General features: G+C 41.6%; 1 protein-coding gene across 8 annotated transcripts in view; it reads left to right on the plus strand.

The window, feature by feature from the left end:
• LOC138745561 (Wilms tumor protein homolog) overlaps nucleotides 1-18,917 on the plus strand; it is a 70,498-nt gene extending 51,581 nt beyond the window's left edge. For 3 of the 8 annotated variants that reach the window (XM_069902720.1, XM_069902765.1, XM_069902774.1), the window contains 3 exons: nucleotides 8,528-8,617; nucleotides 11,852-11,944; nucleotides 17,659-18,917. In XM_069902720.1, the coding sequence (XP_069758821.1) occupies nucleotides 8,528-8,617; nucleotides 11,852-11,944; nucleotides 17,659-17,780 (305 nt within the window). In that variant the 3' untranslated portion in view covers nucleotides 17,781-18,917. Of the gene's footprint in view, nucleotides 1-6,464; nucleotides 8,618-11,851; nucleotides 11,945-12,165; nucleotides 13,511-17,658 lie in introns of those variants that run through there. The other 5 variants (XM_069902740.1, XM_069902750.1, XM_069902736.1 and 2 more) reach the window with 5 other exon arrangements.
• Nucleotides 18,918-19,340: the final 423 nt, after the last annotated feature.

Consider the following 19,340-nt stretch of genomic DNA (forward strand, 5'->3'; position numbering starts at 1 on the left):
ATTCCAGCCAAAATGGATATGATTGGGCAATTCCACTGTTTACCTGCTGTTCATGTTGCTGTATTCAGGCAAGATTAAATTGAATCACATTCTTCGAGTAAACTATTCTTCACTCCTTTCCTTTCTGGAGAACTTACCTGGTTTTATGGTGAGGTGTTGTCATGGTTCCTTTTCTCTGGTTTTTAAGTAGATTGTTTCCTGAATAAATTAGCAGTGTTTCTCAATCCAGTCAAAATCTTGCCATGTGTCCTGGACCATGTCCAACTCATTTGTGGCCATTTGTGGTCAATGGATCCTCCCTTTTGAATAGACTAGTCTAAGAGGCAATCTGACTAAATGGTTCAACATTAAAACATAGAATAGTACAGCACAGTACAGGCCCTTCAGCCCACTTTGTTGTGCTGACTCATGTAAACCTACTGCACTATCTATCTAACCCTTTCCCACAGCCCATAATCTCCTATTTTTCTTACATTCATGCGTCCAGCTAAGAATCTTTTAAATGTCCCCATTGTACCAGCCTGCACCACTTCCCCCAACACTGCTGTCAGAGGGCAGCAACAATTTTTGAGGATCCACACTGCCCAGCACATGCTCTGTTCTCACTGCTGCCATCAGGAAAGAGGTCTCGGTGCCACAAGATTCACACCAGCAGGTTCAGGAACAGCTGCTACCCCTCTACTCTCAGATTCCTCAATAAACTCAATCAGGGACTCATTTAAGGACTTATTTATTTTAACTTATTTAGACATTCAGCATGGTAACAGGCCATTTTGGCCCACGAATCTGTGCTGCCCAATTTTACCCCCAATTTAAATACACTCTCAATACGTTTTGAACAGTGGGATAAAACCCACGCAGACACAGGGAGAATGTACAAACTCCTTACAGATAGTGCGGGATTCGAACCCAGGCCCAAGTCCCAATCATTGGCGCCGTAACAGCGTTGGACTAACTGCTATACCAACCGTGTTGCCCTTACTATTGCACTTTATTGCACAGTCAGTTCTTTTACATTTATTTATTTGTTTACATGTGTACATTGGGTACAGTTATTTTTACACTACCAATAAGTGGAAATTCTGCCTCACCCACAAGAAAAAGAATCTCAGTGTTGTATGTGATGTCATGTATGTACTCTGATCATAAATCTGAAATCTGAAATTAGGCACCCACCACTCTCTGTAAAATACCTAACAGCGACATCTCCTCTAAACATTCTTCCACTCACCTGAAACAGATGTCCTCTGATATCCTCTGGCCATTGCAACTTTGGGATAAAGGTGGTGGCTGTCCACCCTGTTTATGTCTGTCATATTATAAACAAATTTGAGAGGGAAAATATTCTGTCAGATCTTCTGTTGCCCTGAGATTGCTGTGTGTTTCGGGGTTAACTGCAGGCTTCTTCCAATGGGAAGCTGGTGTTCAGTGTAGGGGCTCTCTCAGTGCCCACTGGGGCTGGACTCACAGAATGGCTTTGACAGCTTGTGTAATTGTTCTCCCAATCATACCAACTATCAAAACCGACACTAGGCAGCATGGTTAGTGTAGCAGTTAGCAAAATGTGATTACAGTGCCAACGACCCAGGTTTGAAGCCAGTATTGTCTGTAAGGAGTTTGTATGTCCTCCCTGTGTCTGGGAGTGTTTCCGCTGGGTGGTCCAGTTTCCTCCCATGCTTCCATCCTTCAAAACATACGGTGATTCAGGTTAATTTGGTTATTTGGGCAGCACAGCCTCATGGGCTGGAAGGCTCTGTTTCTGTGCTGTATGTCTAAATTTCAAATTAAAAAGACAGTCATTTAAAATTTAAATGTCATTATCATGGCTACAGCTTTAATTGAAAAAAATATTAAATCTTTTATGCATTTAACATAAAAACATATTTGCCCACATATAACTAATCTAAAAAAGAAAAACAATTAAATATCAAAAGAAATTCTGGTTACCTTGTTCCGAGCAGCTGGTTGTTCCTATTCATTGACTTGGAGGCCAGGTTTAATTGGGCAGTTGTTCAGGTCCGTGAGCTGGATAGGCTGTGGAAGTTTGTTACAGCCAATCGGACACAAGAACGCAAAGAATTAAGTCTACCCTCTTGCTTGCACCATTATTCTGATTTGTTCCCGGCTGTTTCTGGACCAGGGCCCTGTAGTCCTCAATAGTCTGATGTATTTACTTTCTCTTTAAATACTTCCACTGTCCTATTTTTCACAACCCATTCAGTGTAGGAAATTTCAGAGGGTCTCCAGAAGAAATTCCTGGGCACTTCAGTTTTAACTGATGACTCCCTACTCTCGCCCAGATTGCCAACTTGGTCAGCATGGACTAGTTGGGCCAAAAGGCTTGTTCCCTGCTGTATGACTCTGTAATCTAGTGGAAACATCTCAACATCTTTCCTGAGATGCCTCTTTAATGTTTCAATAAGATCAATCCTCATTTGTCTTAACAACTTCAATACAATCCTAACAAGTTACTCTTGAGGCTATGTCCTCTCATTCTAGTCTCACCTACCAGTGAAAATAACCTTCCTACTTCTATCTTATCTATTCCTTTCATGATTTTATGTTTCTAATAAGATCCTCTCATGACAGAGGATGTCACTATTCACATATACTGTCAGCTCTTGAAACTGGAGATTCTGCAGAGAAATTCCTGTGCATTCCAATGTTAATGCTGGGGATGAGATGGAAGTTCTGGGTTCTTCTTGTTGAACTGACCATTAAACATCACACAGAAGATCATCAGTAGGAAATCAAAGGGAGAATCAGAAATATTAAAAAAAGAGTAAAAACACAGTGCTGAAGAAACTCAGCAGGTCAAACAGTGGACTTTATAGAGCAAAGATAAAGATACAGAACCAACATTTTGGGCTTGAGCCCTTCATCAAGGTATGAGAAAAATGTAGACAGGTGCCTGATTAAAATGGTGGTGGGGGAGGGGCAGGGGGAGGAGCACGGTCCCACAGGCAGGAGATATTGGTGGATAAGGGAGGGAGGGCACACCAGCAAGCAGGAGGAGGGGGGATGGCTCTGTAAATGGAGAGGAAAGGGGTGGAGAGCTGGAGGAAAGAAGACAGAGGGATAGGAAAGAGTTGGAGGCAGCAGAAACCAGAGACATCGATGTTAAGAGCATCTGTTTGGGCGGACGAAGATTTATGGAGGGGGTAAATGTCCACGTCAGCTGCAGGCTCGTTTGTGGCTGACAAGTCCGATGCGGGACAGGCAGACACGGTTGCAGCGGTTGCATGGGAAAATTGGTTGGTTGGGATTGGGTGTTGGGTTTTTCCTCCTTTGTCTTTTGTCAGTGAGGTGGGCTTTGCGGTCTTCTTCAAAGGAGGTTGCTGCCCGCCAAACTGTGAGGCGCCAAGATGTACGGTTTGAGGCAATATCAGCCCACTGGCAGTGGTCAATGTGGCAGGCACCAAGAGATTTCTTTAGGCAGTCCTTGTACCTCATCTTTGGTGCACCTCTGTCACGGTGGCCAGTGGAGAGCTCGCCATATAACACGATCTTGGGAAGGCGATGGTCCTCCATTCTGGAGACGTGACCCACCCAGCGCAGCTGGATCTTCAGCAGCGTGGACTCGATGCTGTCGACCTCTGCCATCTCGAGTACTTCGATGTTAGGGATGAAGCTTTGAAAGTGGTTTGATTGTGAATTTAAACTAGAAATGCTGCTCAGAAAGATTGACTTGCTTTAGCTGCCACGTGATCTTCCACTGTAATTGGTCCCTCCCTCTTGTCTATTGCTATTGTATAATCAACAAAATGTTTCACCATCCACAGAAGATTTGGATCCGATCAGCTCCAGAAAGTGATGATTTTATGGGAATGTTTTTCCACACATTGTTGGCATTTCCTCTTGAAGCTGTCAAAATTGCATTCCTCTCCTGAGTTATTGGTGACTTTTGACCACTCTCAAGCCAAAGTTTATTTTTAATTTTAACTGTGAAGGACGATTGGCCCTCCTTTTTCACAAGAAAAATGTTTTCATTTTTCTCTTGTTTTTAAACTGAAAGTAATCATGCAAACAGAATAGTTGGAATGATGTGCTTCAGGGTTAAGGTTCTTGTAGTTTATGAAGATTGTGTGCTTTGAAGAGCATTCAAATCCTCAGATTGCATTATTCCTGTTATCACAAAGTATCTCATTAAAACTGCTGTGATAGTCCTGTTTTTATTTTATTTGTAAACATTGGCTTTTTCAATATTTAATGAAAAACTTTTGACAAGCCAAATTTATGATAAGTACTATTAGTCAGTGGTGCTGTAATGAGATAAAATTGGACAGCACGATTAGTGTAGCAGTTAGTGCAATGCTGTTACAGCGCCAGCAGCTCAGGTTCGAATCTGGCATTGTCCATAAGGAGTTTGTATGCTCTCCTCATGTCTGCATGAGTTTCCTCCGGGTGGTCCAGCTTCCTTCAAAACATATGGGGGTTGTAGTTCAATTGGGTGTAATTGGGCTTGTGGGCTGGAAGGGCCTGTTACCGTGCTGTATGGGTCACAACATACATTTTAAAAAAACAAAGATCCAATCAAAATCCTTTTAAATCCTGCTTAATATTGAAATATATTAATGGGAGCTGAAAATAAGAGTGGAAACAAGTTTATTTTTTTCCACAGAGCTAGAATAAGCTGAAGGGACGAAAGGTCTCTTTTGTGTGCTCGAAGAGTTTAGGTCAAAATATTTGCACCACTATTTGCTTTCAGAAATGCATCAGAATGGAAGTCCATGATGAAAATCTAGGATAAATATGCATCTCAAACAGTTCCAAAGGAAATGTAATATGCTTCCACTGGCATTGGCTGTGGAACAGATCCATATTTCTATATTAGGCACAAGAGAGGGGTCAGTGTCACACACAGATTGGCAATTGCTCTTCTTTTGTTTAAATCTCAAGTTCTTAGCCTTGGCCCTGTAGCTGTGCACAAGTATTGCTTCAAGGTCAACGTCAAGAAGATAATGTCTAAGCTACACTTTGTTCGGCTGAAAAACTAATCAAAAATAAAGATGTAACCAAGAAATGATGCAAGGAATATTTGAATGAAACACAAATGAACAGGAACAGTGGAATGAATCGACGCCTGATCCACGGAGATCATCTCCATGAGTTTAGATTTCTACACTCTCAGCACTGCAACTGAGTCCTTTTCTTTAGGCCCTATGTGCCCTATTAAATCCACAAAATGGAAGGGCAGGAACCATAAGTTCCCATCAAACTAGAAATGGCACCTGTTATATTGGATAAGGATCGATAAAGAACATCCTTTCTTCTACTATAATTTTTAAATGAGAGGTTGAGCACAGTAACAGGCCCTTCCAGCCCACGAGCTGGTGCTGCTTTATAAATAAACCAATCACCCCACAACCCCTGTACGTTTTGGAAGGGTGGGAGGAAACTGGAGCACCCATGCAGACACGGGGAGAATGTACAAATTCCTCATAGACAGTGCCGGATTTGAACCCTGAGATTGAAGATGACTTAGTTTAGTGGGTTCTGAGGTGATTAATCTCACAGATTGGAGTAATGCGAAGTGGTGCACTTCACTCGTCATGAAATGTGGGTCTTCTGTGTGCTCACAATGTGTGGTTTCCAATGCTATCCCAAAGGCTTCTTCTCCACTTTGAGTGATCATGGGCCAGATATTCCCAGAGTTGTTGTATTTCTTAATAGATGTCACTTTGAATATTCTTCCCCCATCTGGGAATGCTAATAAAGGGTCTTCAGATACCCCTCCCAATGTTGTTATACTCCAAATTACTCAGTATCCTCACTGGCTAAATGAAGTCCAGGTACAGCAAATAATTACTGTTATTCATTGCAAAGGGGTCAAATACAAAAGCAAAGCCTTGGTACAATTGTTCAGGACTTTAGTGAGGCATCTGGAATACTGGGTTCAGCTTTGAACTCCTTATTTAACGAAGTATCTACGTATTTGCCTTAGAGGCTGCACAACAAAAGTTTACTAAATTGATTCCAGGTATGAGAGGATTATTTTACAAGGAAAGATCAAGCAGATAGGGCTCATACTCCTGAGAGTTTAGAAAGATGGTCTTGTTGCAAGTGTAAGATCCAGAGATTTCACAGGGCAGAAGATAAGAGGTTGATTCTCCTCAAGGACGCATCTCGATGTAGAGGGGTAGAGTTTCAGGCTTCGGGGCAATGTTCCCTCTAATTAATAGTCGTCAGTGTGCACAAAAATCTTAAGTTGTGCAAATTCTTTTTCCTGTGACCAAGTATGTGTGCACTAAATGATTGTGCAAATGTAAACTTGAAATTGTTTCAAGATAATTTTGGCGCAGCCTATGTCTCATGGCTAATATAACTGTATTGGCATGTTTAAATATAATACAAGAATGACTGATTTCTACAAAGTAATGTATTTAGTTAAGATTTTATTCTATTCTTTGAACTACTCTGTTCAGTTTGTGCTCACATTAATTTCCTTTGTGTACTGGTTGCAGAACGTGTGTGCATGCGCCTTCGATCACAGCTTGGAGGGAACAGTGCTCAGAGTGTTGGTTCTTTTAGTCTGAGATAAGTAGAAAGTTTCCCTCTCAAACATTTGTGAACTTTCATAAATGTCAAACTCGGATTGCTGAAGAAGGTCAGTTATCAGTTTAAGGCTGAGGAAGATTTTTAGACATTAAAGAATGGGCACTAGGTAGTAAGTGGAGTGGGAACCAAAATCAGATTCTATTTATAAGCTCCCATGTTCACAGGGAACCCAATCCAAAGGAACATACTACAGACATGAACACATTTCCTGACTGTGGTGATGAGTGAGACTCGAATGTTTCCTTAATATCCTACATCAAGGAATAAAATAACTGTTCTACCCCACAATGAAGGAGCCATTCACATCCCCAGAGACCACTTTTACGGGCCCATTCTTAATGTCTCACCCATTCTTTTTGCAACTTCCTACAGTAGTTCCTTTACTTGCCCCCCCCCACCCCCCCCCCCCACCCCCGCCACCACCTGCCACATTGAACAAACTCTCCCCCCTCCTTTTGGAGGTAGAAAAGGAAACATTGAACTGAATGAAACTGAGTGAGATTTGGTCATTTACTGCATTTGGTACTCCCATTAGAAACTTTACAAATTTAGCAACAGGAAAGGTCAATAAGCCCATTGAGCCACTCAACTAGGTCACAACCAATCTATATTCAGGTGCGTCCACCCAGCTTTGCTCCATATCTCTTGAGATATCTCATGCAACATGACACTCGTGGTTTAATTATTTTAACTGAAAGATAATTTAAAGAGTACTGTATGATTGCTGCATTGAAAGCCATCCCACTGAATCCACCTGGGTATATGGAAAGCATTTTTTTTGGATCCTGCTGTAGTGGAATTGACCTGCAATTGACATTTAGTTGCTGCAAAAACACATCAGAAAAAACTGAACCTTGAAGGCGATGCTCTCAGAAGTGAAAGGCGGCAGTGAGCACGTCAGGTTGCCTTGAGATATTGCAGGCATTAGCCAAGCATAATATCTGACACAGCCTAAGCCAGATGTTTTAGGACATGAACACTTAAATTGAAAAAAAGAACATACGTTATCTTCCAAGTATTAATTCAATCCAAAGCCTTTAACTTCTTTCTGATGTCTAAAACATATGGCTTTACTAAAATGCTGGAGAATCAAAGATTCGTATTAATTCAACCCATTTTAATTGTAGGAACATTCCTTAGGCATTAACTTTCCCTTTTAACAAAGGCTTTTTTTTTGTAGCTGCGTTTTACCACCAGAATTGTTTTAACATGTCAAAGACCAACATTTTCCCCCAGAGAACTACAATTCCTGGAGGAGTTTCCATGGTCAGAGTGTAATTGACTGTTTTCAACACCAGTAGTAGTTTCAGTAGATGACAATGAAACCATTTTAGCTGGATCAACACTGAAGTGTTACACGAGCCCTTATGATTTACCCCGGCTGCATGTGGCTACAATTTTGTGTGTTCTTACAAGAAAAATAATGCAGCCAATTAACTCTTAACAAACCAAGAGGTCACAAGGTGTAAATGAGGTCGACATGCACAGGTAGCTCCAAGGAGAAGGTAGATAAGGGCACGAGGGAGGATGAGACAATGTTAATAGAATGAGGGGAACATTGGGAGGAGGCCTTGATTGAGACTCTAGAGTGGCATTGACCAGTATTCTTTGCATACACCTTGAAGAAGATCTCAGGCCTGAAACATCAGAGATGTATCTTTACTTCCTATGGACACTGTGAGACCTGCTGAGTTCCTCCAGCATTTCTGTGTGTGTTTTAATACAACCACAGCATCTGCCAACTTTTGTGATTCACTCCAAATGCAAAATGTAACAAGAGCTGGAAATTTTTAATTAAGCAAAAATATTGGAAACTAGCACATATAGTTTGTGTATATATATATATATTATATATATATATATAGTGAGAGAGAGAGAGAGAGAGAGAGATGATAATTCAGGCATGTTTAAATGCATCATTCAGACAATAACTGTAAGGTGTAACCACTCTTTATTCATCTCTGTTAAGGTGAGAAGCCCTACCAATGTGATTTCAAGGATTGTGGACGAAGATTCTCTCGTTCAGATCAGTTGAAACGACACCAACGTAGACACACTGGTAAGAAGGAGTTGGCTTTGAAGACATTGTGCACTGTGCTGAGGGTATCAGTTCACTGCGGCTGGTTTATCAACCATTATCTCCCCTGACGATGATGGATATTGTACCAAGGCACCACCATGATGCGGCTGGTGCCACACAGTTGCAGCGGGCCAGCTTTGATCCTGAGCTCAGGTGCCGTCTGAATGCTGCTTGTGTGTTCTCCCTGTGGCAATCCTTTGGGTCTCTCCCCACATCTCTAAGATGTGTTGAGATATGAATTGGATACACGTTCAGATGGATTCCAGAAGAACTAAGTGGTGGGGAGTTCATAACCATGTGAGAGGGAGTAAGTTTTAGCAGGAGAGTAGGACTGATGGGAATGTTTTGAAAGCTGGCATCAATTAGATGGGCTGAATAACTGCCTTTCATGTTGTATGAGATGTTAGCTCTCCTTCCTCCATACCTGGAGGAGTTGTCAGGGAGAGAGCTCAATGGCATGACATTTGGGAGACAGGAAAAGACACACACTCACAAAACAATGTTAATGAGGAAACAGAATTCTCTGGAAAATTTCTCCCTGGAGCCAGCTGGGCTGGAAAGTGGTCCAGGAGACACGTACAAGCAGAACATGATGGGGAGAAAGAAGGAAAAAGAAGGAGCTCAGGAAGAAACAGACGAGTGAAGAAATGACCTGAAGGGGAAGGCCTTAAATGTCACATCTGGTTGGGAGAGATAAGCGAGCTGTTTAATGGTGTATTGTTCTTTGCCTCGCAAGTTCAGTTTCTGCAGGCATAGTGATTTAATTCTGGAGTAGAATGTCCAAAGCCTGGTTGCTGTTTCCAAGCTGTGGGGTCAATCCCTCCATAGCGGATGCTGAATTTAAATTCATTTTCTGTACCAACCCTATGGGCCAAATGGCCTTTCCTTAGTGGCCTCAGTTGGAACTGAATTTATGAGCAGTGAGATGCTGCCATTACACATGCATTGATCTTGTAAAACACAAATAAAGGCCATTTGACCCATCAACCCCATGTTGGCTCCTATTAGTCCACTTGGTTAGTTTCATTTAACCTTACATCTTATTCCCTCTACACATACCCAACCTTTTCATTCCTGTTGCCATTAATCTGCAACTGAACATAGAACATTACAACACAGGAACAAGCCTTTTGGCCCTTCTAGTCTTTGCCAAACTATTTTTCTGCCTTGTCCCACTGACCTGCACCATAGCCCTCCACACCTCTTCCATCCATGTACCTGTCCAAATTCTTCTTAACTGTTAAAATTGAGCCCGCATTCACCACTTCAACTGGCAGCTTGTTCCACACTCCCACCACTCTCTGTGTGAAAGAAGTTCCCCTTAATGTTCCCCCCTAAACTTTTCCTATTTCATCCATAACCCATGTCCTCTAGTTTGTATCTCACCTACCCTCAGTGGAAGAAGCCTACCTACATTGACTCTGTCTATCCCCCTCATCATTTTAAATGCCTCTATCAAATCTCCCCTCATTCTTCTACACTCCAGGGAATAAAGTCCTAACCTGTTTAACCTTTCCCTATAACTCAGTTCTTGAAGTCTGGGCAACACCGTAGTAAATCTTCCCTGCACTCTTTCAATCTTATTGATATCTTTCCCGTAGTTAGGTGACCAAAACTGCACACAATACTCCAAAATTGGCCCCACCAATATCTTGTATATCTTTACTATAACATCCCAACTCCAGTACTCAGTACTTTGAGTTATGAAGGCCAATAAGTTCATCTACCTGCAAGTTTTTGAGATGTGGGAGTTAACAGAGCATCCAGAGAAATCCCACTCAATCTGAAACAGTGCATGCAGACTTTCCAATGAAAGCACCCAACACCAGGATTGAACCCAATCCCTGGAGCTGTGGTACACCAACATTTCCTGCTATACCATCATGCCTCCCACCTGGTACCAGAGCTAGTACAATAAAAACCCCCAGTAGCTGGCACCCATGGGGATTGGTAGATGCCAGATAAGTGAATTTTCCAGTTGCTTGAGATTGCGTGCTGCACCAATTTTAAACTTTCATATTTTTTACCCATTTATTTTCCTTGATTATTTTTGCCAGTTTTTTGAGGTCTCCTGTTGCTTGAATTCCCGATAACTGGGGTTTTACTGTACATGGCATTAGTAAATGGCACATTTATTACCAAGTGAAATTTTGTGGGGAAACCTACCTTCCAGATGAAATAAAAGCAGAGAATGCTGGAAAAACTCAATATGTCTATCAGTATAAATGATGAAAGAAAGAGGGGTTAATGATTCACACCACTGACAGTGGACCAAAACTAGCCAGTTCTGACACATTGGATTTCAGCTCAAGAGGTCAAGGACGGAGAGGGCAGAGTAGATATTGGATGGAGAAGTGCCTCACTGTAGTTCTCATCCTGCTCCTGCTCTGCCCGCTGTCGATGGCCTCCTACAGCACTCCAGTCAAGTTCAACCCAAGTTTAAAGAGCAGTATCTCAACTTTCAACCAATTTGGTTACAGCCATTAGTTCTTCATGTTCAACTAGCCTTTCCAGTTTGAATAAGAACTGGCCAGTTCTGAAGAACAGTTACAACTAGAAATATTAACTCCATTTCTCTCAGTAAAGATGGTGCCTGAGCTGCTGCGTGTTTCTAGCATGTTTTTTTATTTTTTATTTTATTGTGTTAAATTTAAGGATATAGAACAGTAATGGGCCCTTCCAGCCAATGAGCCAGTGCCACCAAAATACATCCACGTGACTGATTAACCTCCTAACCCCATACATCTTTGGAAGGTGGAAGGAAACCAGAGCACCCAAAAGAGTCCCTACAGTCAGCGGTGGATTCAAACCTGGTTGCTGGGAGTGAAATAGATTTCAGATTACTACCATCTACAGTTTTTTGCTGTTTATTTCCTCTGTAAGATCTGACTGAGTCAGGATCTGGTTGCACATCCAAAGTATCATGCAGGGAGTCAACTCCCATTTTGTCAGTGGATGATGTAATCCTGGAGTTTGTTACTCTCAACTCACGTTTTTACCAGGATGTGTGTGACAGACTATTTATGAGCATATGCCATCAATCACAAAGTCTACTTGATTAAAGCAAAATCATTATCCTGCCTTTTCTCTGACAGAGGATGTGTCTGTTATTGGGCATTAGTTGTACATTTGACAAGCCCTCTTAAATTCTGTATGTGTGTGTAAACGTTACGACTTGATTCAAACCATGTCACCTTTTTTTGTCATCCCTAGGGGTTAAACCATTCCAGTGTAAAACCTGTCAGCGTAAATTTTCCCGATCTGATCACTTAAAGACTCACACCCGAACTCATACAGGTAAAACAAGTGCGTAAACAATTTTTTTTGACATTTTTTACTTTCTTAGTCACAAGCTTTTAATCTTTTAACAGCCAATATTTGTCTGCTGCTTTTGTAATACCGAAACCCTTTGAGCACTGAATGTACTATTTGGAGCTAAAATGTTTTAATTTAAAAAAAAAGGATGATTCTTAAGTGAGGTTGCTTCGAGTTTCACCACCAATTGATTCCCTCTATTTTCCCCACAGGAGCTGCTGGTCGAAACGCAGCCTCCTTGAACTGGGAGGGCAGGATGGTTGGGGCTGCATCTTCTCCATGACCACCATCAATGCCACTCCATGAAAGGCCAACAAGAAAGGGTGATTGTAGCAGGGGTTGAAACAGATACGCTAGTTTTGTTTTGTTAAACACCTTTTCCCTACTGCCCATCACCTTCAACCTACCCAGCTCCCCACTCACATCCCCACAACACGGCACTCTGTAGGGTATCCTTTCAGTATTTTCGATGTGCTCTTTGGAAGCCAAGCCAAATTCTGGGAGGTTTTGCAGGATCCCATTCCTAAGTTCCATACTCTTGGCAATTTAAATCAATTTTTTTTACATGATATTAATAATGTTTGATCTCACCTGTTGGTCAAACCCACAACATTTCTGAGTGTCCTAGACTTTTCTTTAAAGTAATGTCTGTCAATATGGTGTGGTTTTTCTCTATCTGTGAGGACATATCCTGAGATCAAGGAACTAAATCCTTGGCATGATATAAGGCGGGCAAACTTTGAGTCCGTGCACTGGAGGTACAGGTTAAACTATACTCAATATTGGTAAACATCCTCCCAGTGAGAGCACCCTACCCTTTCTCATCAGCATTGCTTGGCAGGTTTACGGGAGAGGTAATCAAAGGATCTCAGCTCCCAAAGGCAGAAATACATTGCAGTAAAAACACAATGCTGGAGAAACTCAGCAGGTCAGATCGTGTACTATACCTTATAGAACAAAGCTAAAGATACATAACCAGTGTTTCAGGCTTGAGCCCTTCATCGAGGTATGAGCAAAATGTCAGTAGGCACCCGGCGTCTGCCTACAATATTTCATACTTTGATTAAGAGTTCAGGCCCAAAAGGCTGGCAATGTATCTTTGCTTTATAAAGTTCACTGTTTGACCTGCTAAGTTTCTCCAGCTTTGTGTTTTTACTTCAACCACAGAGTTGGCAGACTTATGTGTTTTACTCCAGATATATAATGCATTAAGAAGCCCATCATCAGTGTCTCAGGGTCTGCCTGACCATCCTAGTCCTGGTAACTGGATATCCAAGTGACCAGGGCAGGTTGGCTATGTAATTCCAGAATGAGGCCCTGCCTCTTAGAGTCCTCAAAGGAACCTTACTCACTATTCCCAACCTCCCAAGAATTAATCTAGAGAACCAAATGTTATTTTTTAAAAAGTTTTATTTCTTTTGGTATTTCAACACTTTAGTAAATTGTACTTCTGGCTGTATTTTTTACACTGAAGTAACATAGTTCTCAAAGGGTTAAATTCTGCTCCAGCCTTTCATTAATTATTGCAAAAATATTAAATCTCTTTCATTTGTTCGATATCAGTTGTTTTTCTTGACAGCTTTTTTTATGTAAACATGTGTGAATGGTTTAACTTTTGTCTAATATGCAAAACTGAAATTCAAGACATAGCAGGACTTTTAAAGTTACTCAATTTTTGGGCAGCCTGACTACGTCCTTCTAACGCACAAAGCAATATAACCGTCGGCCTAAAAGATCGGGTTTAATTTAAGAACTAGGAGCAGGAGTCGGCCACCCGGCCCATTGAGCCTGTCCTGCCATTCAATGAGATCATGGCTGATCTGATGACAGGCTCATCTCCACCCACCCGCCTTTTCCCAAATCCCTTAATATGTAGAAATCACTCCAACCTTGTCTTAAATATATTCACTGACGTTGCCTCCACTGGTTCTATGGGCAACGAATTCAACAGATTCACCACCCTCTGGGAAAAGCTGTTCCTCCTCATCTCCATCCTAAATCTACTACCCTTCATGTTGGTTAAAGATACAAATCTGATTTTACTCTCTGCATGGTTTTACTCTCAACTGAAGTTGATATCAGGCTTGGTGCCCACTCTGTTTAATTCCCTCTGTAGGATGTTGGGACAGGTTTTGCCATATTAAAGGCTCCATATAAATAACCAAGGATTGGCGTTTTGATCCAACCGTTACATTCTGGCATTTATGCTCCACCTGAGCTTCCCAATTTTGTTAGTGTTACCCTCTATTCCTTTCTTCCTCATAAACTTGTCCTGAGCCCCCTCAATGCATTCATATCATTCATGTCACCCTCTCCTTGAGTATCACATTGTCACCACACTTTGGTTAAAGTCAAGTCAAGACAAGTGAAGTTTCTTGTCATCCAATTGCACAAGTACAACCCGATGAAACAGCATTCTCTGGTCCTTGGTGCAAAACACACAGACACGCAACCAGACATAACACACATACAGACAAACAGTACATATGAAGGACAAGAATTCATATACTGTATACAAATAAATAAAGAAATATAGTTTCATAAATATGAGAGCCTCACATGTGAATAGTTCCTTTGGTCATTCAGCATTCTCACATACAAAATTCTTCTGTGTTCCCAATGTTCAATGATATTTTATTGTCATATACACAAGTCTAATGTGTGATACAACAAAATTCTTACTTGCTGCAGCCACACAGGAACATAGGTTATGCCACCTACAAAAATTAAATGACCACAAATGCAAGACAGAGGAAGAAAAAAATAAATATCAAAATATGGATAAATATTCATAAATGCAGTTAGTACAAAAGAAAAAAGTTACTTTTCTGCAGACAGATATTCAGGTGGTCCCTGGAGAATTTATGGTTAGGGTTAGAGTAGTATAGGGTGGTTCAAGAGCCTGATAGTTGGAAAAAATAACGTCCTTGAACCTGGAGGTGCTTCAGGTTTCTGCACCTTCTGCCTGAAGGTAACAGTGAGAAGAGGTTGTGACCAGGGTGGTGGGTGTCCCTTATGATGTCAACTGCTCTCTTGAGCCGTGCCTCTCATAGCCCCTCAACAGACAGGGTGCCAGTGGTGGACCTACTATTGGAGTCTTAGCCTTTGGAAATTTTGTTGACTCTATTGTAATGCTGGCAGCTAGTTATGGCTCTTCCCAGAGCTGGAAACAGCCTCTCTGTAAGCAGTCAATCACAAATTTTCAGAGATTTAAAAGTTTTCCATCAGATGTCCGTTTTGCAGCAAAAGAGAAAGTCTGTTCATACTCTCAAGTTGTTGTTATTGTTGTTTTGACAGAAGGTTTGAAACAGTTTTGAAGAAATTCTTGCTGGATTTAGCCCACAACCTTGAATTTGGGATCAAAGTAGGAGGACTATATTCAAGGCCTTGGGGTTGCTCTGATCTGCCAACAGATACTGGACAATCTTCAACTCTACGACAGTGCAGTAACTTAGTTCAATACCCGCAATTCTCTTTGGAAGCAAAAAAAAAACCACCTCCCTCAGTTTTGAAAACTCTGAATGATGTCCTCCCCCACAGAGTCACAGATTTCCAGAACTCCTTGAAAGTAAAAATAATGAATGGTAGACGATGGAATGCTGACATTAAAAACAGAAAATGGTGAAAAAATTCACCAGGTCAGGCAGCATCTGTGGAAGGAGAAACAGTTAGTGTCTGTTGTCAGTGTGAAGGGGTGCTCTCTGCTTGCTTGGATAACTGCAACTCCAATAAAATTCAGGAACATGGAACACCAATCTTTGGAAAGCAGTCAGGCTTATTGACACCCAATACTCAAACATTCACCTCACACCACTGTGATAAACTACTGTTTTATGTATTTGTCTGGTCAGGCACACCCATTGGGTGGCTGTACCTGTGGCCCCTCCCATAGTCTCCTATATAAAGTGACTGTTCCACAGCTCCCTCCTCAGTGGAGTACAGTCGAGTAGGATGAATGTGCCCTTGTTCTTTAGTGAATAAAAGCCTGTTGGTTTCTCAACCTCAGTCTTTGAATAATTGATGGCGCATCAACCACACAGGTGTATCTTGGGCATACTGCATAGAATCAGCAAAGTGAGGTGCAATCCTTCACTGAGGCTACACTAACACAAAAAACAAAGTTAAGCCTCTCATTGCCAGCAAGTTCCCTTCCTCATCCAATGCCATTCTGTCTTGGAAATACTTCATCTTTCATTAATACATCCTTGGATCAGGGCATTTGGCTCACTGTGCCAAGCATGACGCAAATCACAACTGCACAACTGCTTGCTCTTGGTCTATGTCCCTCCATCCCTGGCTGTTCATGTGTCTAAGTGCTTCTTAAATTATTGCCATTGTATGTTCTTTACTTGCAGTGAATTCCAAACACCTTCCATTCTCTGTGTAAAATACCTGCTTAATAAATCTCCTTCATAATTTCTCCTAATCACCTTAAAGCTATGTCCTCTAGTATTTGATATTTTCACCCCAGGAGAAAGACCCTATCTCTGCCTCATAATTCCATAGACTGATCACTGCTGAACATAAGTCATAGAGGGTCATACTGTATATCCACAGAGCACAGAACAGGCCCTTCTGCACACTTATCCATACTGACTGTTGACTTTCCGGGTTAGTCCCATTTGCCTGCATTTGCTCCATATCCTTCTCAATCTTTCCTATCAATAGATTTGTCCAAATATCTTTTGAATGTTATAAGTGTACCAATTTCTGTAGCTTCCTCTGGCATCTAGTTCCAGATAATGGATTTCCCTTTGAGAGAAAAAAAACCTCTTCTCCCTCTTAAGTTAAAGCTTATTATCAACTTTATATTAATTTTCTCCTTCACCTATGCCCTCAAGTTACAAAATCGTAGAAATCTTTCCAACCCTTCCCTCAGGAAACTAAAGGGATTGGGAGGTCATCATGGTTGGGGCAGATTATAAATTGAGCACTGCTTCGAGAGTTTTCATCAAACCCTACAATTGGATGCTGAAAATCTGAAATAGAATCGAATAAATGCAGATCAGGTGGCGGCTGCGGAGAGAGAAATAATGAATGTTTCAGGTCTCCTTTTCTGCAGTGTTAACAGTTAGGCATTGCTAGTTTTTTCTGCATTTAAGCTCTTGTAAATGGCCAACATTTTTATAAATGTTACCGTTCCCAGAAGATATTGCAAATAAATGACAATGAGGACAGTTAAATTTTAGTTACAGGATGGTAGAAGCCAATTCTGGCCATTTAAACTCATGCAGCTCAATTACACCCAAATTAACCAACAAACCCTGTATGTTTTGGATGGTGGGAGGAAACTGGAGTACTCAGGGAAAACCGACCAAACATAGGGAGAACGTACAAGCTCCTTACAAACAGATACAAACCCGGTTTGCTGGCATTGGCCCAACCATGCTGCCTTGTATAGTTTACTTTGTGGCCTTTCTCAACCTTCCGCCTGCTCCTTTACCCTCTTATGTTTAAGGGATTTCATCATGACGACTTTTTGTAAGAAATGACACATCCAGAAGGGGGGAGGCCAACGTGGGACAAAGTGCCACATAAATTAACCCACTTCAAAAAGTCCTGCCTGACTGAATCAGAGACAAAAATATTCTCTAAACTCTAATATTTCTAATCCTTAATAAATTGTGTTTTGGTGTAATCAGCAAACATAACTTTTATTTGTTGACAAAAATCTTCAAAGTTCATTGGAGCTGCTGTTTTAACAGGTGAAAAGCCATTTAGCTGTAGGTGGCCAAACTGTCAGAAGAAGTTTGCGAGATCCGACGAGCTGGTTCGCCACCATAACATGCACCAGAGAAACCTGACCAAGCTTCAGCTCGCCCTCTGAGCGGTGAATGGGACTCCATCGCACAGAAAGGTGTCGGCGCAGGAGTCTGCTTCCTCCTCTTCGCCCTACCCCACTCCCCACTCAGCATTATTAATGTGACAGAATCTGATGCCCACATCTCCATGCCCGCCTCTTGTCACCAGCGTGACTGGGTCAGCGCCTCATGCCATGTTGAGTCAGGGTTGCCTGCTCTGATTGTATATTTTCCTGGAGGTTTTATCATCTGATGTGCAGCCTCCCAAGTGCCCTCCCTGGTCACCTTCCATCACCTTCCTCCAGTACCATTGACACCGATGTACAAACACCTTCAAAGAACATCCAGAAAGCATGCACTTTCTGTCATAGCCTGTAGAATGTAACTCCTAGGTTGTATGCAGGAGATTCCAAAAGACTCCATGCCACCCTTGGGGCATCGCCAATGAGTGTGTAAGAAGAAGCATGTGGCCATCGTTTGTGGAAACCTGTAGCAAGACACTGTATATAGAGCTATGACAATGCTGAGTGTCGGTCAGTGCAGCACCACACCACACACCTCCACTGTAAATAATGTAAATATCAGGAGCTGAAAGAATTGAATACTGCTGTATTTTGTTTCTCTTTTAACTCTGAAGTCCAAATCCATCCCATGTAACATGTAGCAAGTTAAAACTGGCGGGCATGCCGATGGGCATTTAATCTATCAAGCAGTTTCATAGAGGAACATTTTAGCTGGGAAAATCTTACTGTTTGACCATTTGAGATGAGCTTTGACCAGATGCATTGAAGGAGAAGAGAGGTCAGCAAGCGATATTTTGTAAGGACTGCTCTGAACTTGTACACTATATATTGACAGGCCATGCTGGCTCTGTGGCTAATTAGTTGTTAAGTTAACAGAGTAAAAGGGGGCTGGGCCGCAAACTACCATTAACCATTCCTCTTGAAAACAAGTACTGTAACTTAATGACTTTTCAAAATCTTCAAGTATATGTGAAGAAAATTGTTGTAGTCTAATAGATTGTACTGTATCCAAACTTTTTTGTTCACCTATTTACTATTACCAGCTGGAAATGATTGTGTATATATCTGATAATGTATTACTGTGCCTAAAACAGGAGGGTTATTAAAAGTGGAGAATAAACAGAAGAGTTAGGTACATCACAGGTTTGGTTTGTTTGCTTTTCTATGTGATAAGACTGAAAATCTATTAGTGGTTTCATGATCCCAATCCTCATCTGGACTTCCAGCCCTCATTCACTGCCCCTCCACACAGTCTCATCCAGGAGAAAGCAAGAAAAATCCAGCAGCTGTTTGATATCATGGTTATCAGCCAATTTTAGAACCCTGTTGTCATTCTGTTTTGCTAATTAACTCCAGCTCCAATCATTGCTTCACTGCACTCTCACCATCTCCTGGTCTTGGGTGTGTTTTGTTCTCTGAATCAGCAGCAGGAAAGCATTTCTTGAACTGGCTGAAAAGGTTGGACAATGACCATTGGCCACCAGGAACTCTCCGGCTGAGTCTCTGAACGTGGCCTGTCCTTACTCTAACTTGCTGCTCAAAGGTAAGTGAGAAATTGGGATG

This window comes from Narcine bancroftii, chromosome 1 (assembly GCF_036971445.1).
Source record: "Narcine bancroftii isolate sNarBan1 chromosome 1, sNarBan1.hap1, whole genome shotgun sequence".
Taxonomy (NCBI): Eukaryota; Metazoa; Chordata; class Chondrichthyes; order Torpediniformes; family Narcinidae; genus Narcine; species Narcine bancroftii.